We start from the raw sequence: 7,447 nt of genomic DNA, 5'->3' as shown, positions 1-7,447 counted from the left end.
GCGTCACTACACAGAACCGCTACTGGAAATGTATCATGGTCATTAGTGTCTTAGGGAAAAGAGAAGGAATGTCTAAACTGTCTCTTGGTGAATATTATTATATCACAGAATGGAAACCTTTAACACCCTCCTCTATCCTTTCTCTCTCTCTCTCTTTCCAATTCATTTAGATATACTGTACAGTACCAGTCAAAAGTGTGGACACACCTACTCATTCAATGGTTTTTCTTTATGTTTACTATTTTCTACATTGTAGAATAATAGTGAAGATATCAAAACTATGAAATAACACATATGGAATCATGTAGTAAACCAAAAAAGTGTTATATATATATATTAAAAGTGTTAATATATTTTATATTATTATTTTTTTAATGTATTTTATTTCACCTTTATTTAACCAGGCAAGTTTGCTAAAAACAAAATTCTTATTTACAATGACGGCCTACCACGGCCAAACCCTAACCCGGATGACGCTGGGCTATTTTTCTGTAGAGCTCCGAGACAGGACTGTGTCGAGGTACAGATCTGGGGAAGGGTACCAAAACATTTCTGCAGCATCGAAGGTCCCCAAGAACACAGTGGCCTCCATCATTCTTACATGGAAGAAGTTTGGAACCACCTAGACTCTTCCCAGTCGAACTGAGCAATCGGGATGGCCTTGGCCAGGGAGGTAACCAAGAACTTGCCATAGATTTTCAAGCCGATTTAAGTCAAACCAACTCCAGTGTATATTTGGCCTTGTGTTTTAGGTTATTGTCCTGCTGAAAGGTGAATGTGTCTGTTGGAAATCAGACTGAACCGGGGTTTCTTCTAGGATTTTGCCTGTGTTTAACTCTATTCTCTAGTCCTGTCCGATGACAAGCATACCCACAACATGATGCAGCCACCACCACGCTTGAAAATATGAAGAGTGGCACTCAGTGATGTGTTGTGTTGGATTTGTCCCAAACATAATGCTTTGTATTTAGGACATAAATATTTTTTGGGGGCAGGTTTACTTTAGTTCCTTACTGCAAACAGGATGCATGTTTTGAAATATGTTTATTCTGTACAGGCTTCCTTCTTTTCACTATACCATTTATGTTAGTATTGTGGAGTAACTACAATGTTGTTGATCCATCCTCAGTTCTCTCCTATCACAGCCATTAAACTGTAACTGTTTTAAAGTCACCATTGGCCTCATGGTGAAATCCCTGAGCAGTTTCCTTCCTCTCTGGCAATACACCGTCCGAAGTGTAATTAATAACTTCACAATGCTCAAAAGGACATTCAATATCTGGATATTTTTATTTTTTACTCATCTACCAATAGGTGTGAGGCATTGGAAAACCTCCCTGGTGTTTGTGGTTGAATCTGTGTTTGAAATTCACTGGTCAACTGAGGGGACTTTACAGATAATTGTATGTGTTGGGTTACAGAAATGTGGTAGCCATTCAGAAATCATGTTAAATGCTATTATTGCACACAGAGTGAGTGCCTGCAACTTATTATGTGACTTGTTAATTAAGGATCGGTGTGCCGCTAGCGGGACAACTTCTGATGAACTGGAGCGCAATTCAAATAAATAATCATAAATATTATGGATTTTGAACATTTAGGTACATATAAGTGTCTTATATCGGTTGAAAACTTAAATTATTGTTAATCTAACTGCACTGTCCGATTTACAGTAGCTATTACAGCGAAAGCATGCCATGCGATTGTTTGAGGATGGCGACCCACATCAAAATATTTTTCCACCGGCACAGGTTTCATACATTCACAAATAGTGTTTAAATATTCACTTACTTTTTAAAAATCTTCCTCTGATTTGTCATCCAAAGGGTCCCAGCTATAACATGTAGTGTCGTTTTGTTAGATTAAATCCTTCTTTATATCCCAAAAAGTCTGTTTAGTTGGCGCCATTGATTTGAGTAATCCACTCGTTCAACATGCAGAGAAAGGAATCTGAAAATCTACCCCTAAACTTTGTTTCAACAAGTCAAAATACGTTTTCTATTTACTCCTCAGACACCCTAAAATGTAATCAAACTATAATATTTCTTACGGAAAGAAGTATGTTCTATAGGAACATTTTAGCAGGTGCGTAATGTCTTCATGGCGCGCAAACATGAATTTCCAAGACTGTGTCCTTCTACTAAAACTGTTATTTGTTATTTGTTTTTTAAGTTACAAGCCTGGAACCTTGAACATAGACTGCTGACACCCTGTGGAAGCCTTAGGAATCCAGGGAGATAATTTTCAATATATTTTTTTCTAAATGAACTCAATTTAAAATTCAGGCTGTAGCACAACAAAACACGGAAAAAGTCAAGGGGTTTTGAAAACTTTCTGTTGTGTATGTGGTTGGAGAATTGTGAACATCTCAAATTTATCGACAGATATATGGAAGTAAGATGTCATTATCAATTCAATGTATCTAATTTGAGAGGAAAGATGGACAATTCTGAAAAGGACTGTAATATTATAATAAGACATTTAAAATACATTTTCCAAGAGAATATGAGTGTTGTAGACCTCTTTCCCCTCTTATTGGTGTTCTCCACTCTCTTGGTCTAATCTCTTATTTATCTGATGGCTGTAAGAGGTTCTGGTATATCTGTTAGTCTCTTATTTATCTGATGGCTGTAAGAGGTTCTGGTATATCTGTTAGTCTCTTATTTATCTGATGGCTGTAAGAGGTTCTGATATATCTGGTAGCATCTTATTTATCTGATGGCTGTAAGAGGTTCTGATATATCTGGTAGCATCTTATTTATCTGATGGCTGTAACAGGTCCCTGATATACAGTATCTATTATTGAAGTGGAAGAAGCTGTTCATTAACTATTTATCCAAACCAGACCTAGCTTCTTCTCTTCTCTTCTCCGTCCCTGGCCCTGTCTCATACACCCTCAACAAGGTCCTTCCTTTTCTTTGTTCACATAATTAGGCTTACCATAGACGTAGAGTATGTATTCTGCACTGCTGGTGCCTAGGTGGTTGGAGGCCACACAGCGGTAGGTGCCATTGTCTGTCTTGTTAAGGGCGGAAAAGGTGAGCTCTCTTCCCTGTACGATCATTCTCTCCAGGTCTGGTAACTCTGCTCCATCCTTAGTCCACAACACAGGGTCTGGCCTTGGGGTAGGAGTGGAGGAGAGGTGGGTGGTTTAGAGAAGGGGAGAGAGGTGGGTGGTTTAGAGAAGGGGAGAGAGGTGGGTGGTTTAGAGAAGGGGAGAGAGGTGGGTCGGTAGGAGGGGAAATAAAGAGAAGGACGGATGGGGAGATAGGGAGGGGGAAGAGAGGGGAGAGGGAGATGGGCAGGGAGGGGAGAGGGAGGGGGGGGGAAAGAGAAGGGAGAGGGGGGGGGAGAGAGGGAGGGGAAGGGAGATGAGGAGGGGGAGGGAGATAGGGAGGGGAGAGACAGGAAGGAGGTAGAGTGGGTGAGAGAAAGACAGAAGCGAGACACACCTTAGACACCATGAAATGTTCACATTTGCCAGATTATTTTTTACTAATTAATCTTCCAAATGTTGACGTAAAAGTCCTTAATCTATTAGGTTAAGGTTCAAAAACTCGTAATGGATTTTTTTTGCACAAAACCACCATTGTTTATATACATATGCTGTATATATGAGATATACAAACAAAACACCAGTATATAACCATAACTCTTCCTAGATCTTCTGGAAGGTTCTCCCATCTCCACAGAGGACCTCTGGAGCTCTGTCAGAGTGACCATCGGGTTCTTGGTTACCTCCCTGACCAAGGCCCTTCTCCCCTGATTGCTCAGTTTGGCTGTGAAGAGTCTTGGTGGTTCCAAACTTCTTCCATTTAATAATGATGGAGGCCACTGTGTTCTTGGGGACATTCAATGCTGCAGACATTTTTTGGTACTCTTCCCGAATATGTGGATGTTGATTAAGGCAGCACCCCTCACCTCTCTGATTCAGAGGGGTTGGGTTAAATGCGGAAGACACATTTCAGTTGAATGCATTGTTGGACAACTGACTAGGTATCCACCTTTCATTTTCCCTTTCCTTCCCTAGATCTGTGCCTTGACACAATCCTGTTTCGGAGCTCTACGGACAATTCCTTCGACCTCATTGCTTAGTTTTTGCTCTGACATGTACTGTCAACTGTGGGACCTTTTATAGACAGGTGTGTGCCTTTCCAAATCATGTCCAATCAATTGAATTTACCACAGGTGGACTCTGATCAAGTTGTAGAAACATCTCAAGGATGATCAATGGAAACAGGATGTACCGGAGCTCCATTTAGAGTCTCATAGCAAAGGGTCTGAATACTTATGTAAATAAGCTATTTCTGTATTTTTTTTAACACATTTGCAAACATTTCAAAAAACCTGTTTTTGTTTTGCTTTGTCTTTATGGGGAATTGTGTTTAGATTGATGAGGAAAAAATATGTTTAATTCATTTTAGAATAAATAAACATAACAAAAACTGGAAAAAGTCAGGGGGAGAAAATTACAACTGTGTATATTATACAGTACCATTCAGAAATGTAAGAACACCTACTAATTCAAGAGTTTTTCTTAATTTTTTACTATTTTCTACATTGTAGAATAATAGTGAAGACATCAAAACTATGAAAACCAACATATAGAATCATGTAGCGACCAAAGAAAGTGTTAAACAAATCAAAATACATTTTATATTTGAGATTCTTCAAAGTAGCCACCTGTTGCCTTGATGACAGCTTTGCAAACTCTTGGCATTCTCTCAACCAGCTGCATAAGGTAGTTATACAGTTGAAGTCTGAAGTCTACATACATTTAGGTTGGAGATATTAAAACTTGTTTTTCAACCACTCCACAAATTTATTGTTAACAAATGATAGTTTTGGCAAGTCGGTTAGGACATCTACTTTGTGCATGACACAAGTAATTTTTCCAACAACTGTTGACAGACAGATTATTTCACTTATAATTCACTGTATCACAATTCCAGTGGGTCAGAAGTTTACATACACTAAGTTGCCTGAAGGTACCATGTTCATCTGTACAAACAATAGTATGCAAGCATAAACACCATGGGACCGCGCAGCCGTCATACCGCTCAGGAAGGAGACGCGTTCTGTCTACTAGAGATGAACGTACTTTGGTGCGAAAACTGCAAATCAATCCCAGAACAACAGCAAAGGACCTTGTGAAGATGCTGGAGGAAACAGGTACAACAATATCTATATCCACAGTAAAACGAGTCCTATATCGACATAACCTGAAAGGCCGCTCAGCAAGGAAGAAGCCACTGCTCCRAAACCGCCATAAAAAAGGACAAAGATCGTACTTTTTGGAGAAATGTCCTCTGGTCTGATGAAACTAAAATAGAACTGTTTGGCCATAATGACCATCGTTATGCTTGGAGGAAAAAGGGGGAGGCTTGCAAGCCGAAGAACACCATCCCAACCGTGAAGCATGGGATGGCAGCATCATGTTGTGGGGTGTGCTTTGCTGCAGGAGAGACTGGTGCACTTCACAAAATAGATGGCATCATGAGGTTGGAAAATTATGTGGATATATTGAAGCAACATCTCAAGACAGTCAGGAAGTTAAAGCTTGGTCGCAAATGGGTCTTCCAAATGGACAATGACCCCAAGCATACTTCCAAAGTTGTGGCAAAATGGCTTAAGGACAACAAAGTCAAGGTATTGGAGTGGCCATCACAAAGTCCTGACCTCAATCCTATAGAACATTTGTGGGCAGAACTGAAGAAGCGTGTGCGAGCAAGGAGACCTACAAACCTGACTCAGTTACACCAGCTCTGTCAGGAGGAATGGGCCAAAATTCACCCAATTTATTGAGGGAAGCTTGTGGAAGGCTACCTGAAACATTTGACCAAGTTAAACATTTTCAAGGCAATGCTAACAAATATTCATTGAGTGTCTGTAAACTTCTGACCCACTGGGAATGTGATGAAAGAAAAAAAAGCTGAAATAAATCATTCTCTCTACTATTATTCTGACATTTCACATTCTTAAAATAAAGTGGTGATCCTAACTGACCTAAGACAGGAATTTTTTACTTTGGATTAAATGTCAGGAATTGTGGAAAAACTGAGTTTAAATGTATTTGGCTAAGGTGTATGTAAACTTCCGACTTCAACTGTATATTTACAAACAGCACCTAATGGATATGGATGCATCAAGGACTTACGACGGGTTCCCCTTGGAGACACACTCCAGCTTCAGGTGCTGACCCTCCTGAGGACCGTCAACGACTGGGTGATCAACACACGAGGAGCATCTGGAGAAATACAGACAGAACATGTTTTCATTTTTTATTTTTGGGGGTATATTAGAAAGAAATGTGTGATTGCATGTGCGTATGTCTGACAGTGTGTATCTGTTTTGAGACAGAGCGTTGATTCCCAGTGAAACCTCCAGTACCTCAGTAACTTCTTGTGGCGTCAGTCACTCGTGTGTGTGTGTGTTGAGTCACTCGGTGTGTGTGTGTGTGTGTTGAGTCACTCGGTGTGTTGAGTCAATCGGTGTGTGTGTGTGTGTTGAGTCACTCGGTGTGTGAGTGGGTAGCCAGGTCAACTTTACAGTGTATGTGAGTGTGTGGGTAGCCAGGTACACTTTACAGGTGTGTGTGAGTGTGTGGGTAGCCAGGTCAACTTTACAGGTGTTGTGAGGTGTGTGGGTAGCCAGGTACACTTTACAGGTGTGTGTGAGTGTGGTGGGTAGCCAGGTCAACTTTACAGGTGTACGTGAGTGTGTGGGTAGCCAGGTACACTTTACAGGTGTATGTGAGTGTGTGGTAGCCAGGTACACTTTACAGTGTGTGTGAGTGTGTGGGTAGCCAGGTCAACTTTACAGGTGTATGTGAGTGTGTGGGTAGCCAGGTACACTTTACAGGTGTGTGTGAGTGTGTGGGTAGCCAGGTCAACTTACAAGGTGTACGTGAGTGTGTGGGTAGCCAGGTACACTTTACAGGTGTATGTGAGTGTGTGGGTAGCCAGATAGACCAAGTTCAATCCCAGTGGAAGAACATTAGGGTTGAATTTGTTTTGTTTTAACCCAATCGTAAACCTTAACTTCGAAATATGATGTTTGGAGAAAGTGCAAAAAAAATCTCATTTCTATCAGTGAGACTGTGAGAGCTTGTTGGGAGTGTGTGTGTGTGTGTGTGTGTGTGTGTGTTATACTCACAGTGACACTCCAGTACTTCAGTAGCCTGTTGTGGTGTCTGTAACAGGGCTACGTGGTCACTTTACAGGTGTACGCTGCCCCATCATCGTCCCTGTCAACTAGCAGCTGTAGAGAACTGGTCACTGTGAAGGTCTTCCCACTGGCATTCACCTCCTTGGCACCTGGAACACACAGCATTGGTTAAAACAACATTAGTCACAGTAGGGATTTGGAATCCTGGCCTCCTGCTCAGGAAACCAACACCTTAACCAATTAGACCAAGAGGATGAACCGTCTTGGGCAGAGGGGTGAT

General features: G+C 41.1%; 1 protein-coding gene across 1 annotated transcript in view; it reads right to left on the bottom strand.

The window, feature by feature from the left end:
* Positions 1 to 2,940: 2,940 nt before the first annotated feature.
* LOC112073850 (cell adhesion molecule 2-like) overlaps positions 2,941 to 7,447 on the bottom strand; it is a gene marked incomplete at its 3' end in the record, with an annotated part of 71,922 nt that continues 67,415 nt past the window's right edge. The window contains 5 exon segments of the mRNA XM_024141091.2: positions 2,941 to 3,119; positions 6,158 to 6,212; positions 6,215 to 6,247; positions 7,156 to 7,212; positions 7,215 to 7,316. Coding sequence (XP_023996859.2) covers positions 2,941 to 3,119; positions 6,158 to 6,212; positions 6,215 to 6,247; positions 7,156 to 7,212; positions 7,215 to 7,316 — 426 coding nt within the window.

Source organism: Salvelinus sp. IW2-2015, unplaced genomic scaffold (assembly GCF_002910315.2).
Source record: "Salvelinus sp. IW2-2015 unplaced genomic scaffold, ASM291031v2 Un_scaffold2392, whole genome shotgun sequence".
Lineage (NCBI taxonomy): Eukaryota > Metazoa > Chordata > Actinopteri > Salmoniformes > Salmonidae > Salvelinus > Salvelinus sp. IW2-2015.
This window is presented reverse-complemented; position numbering and strand designations above follow the sequence as displayed.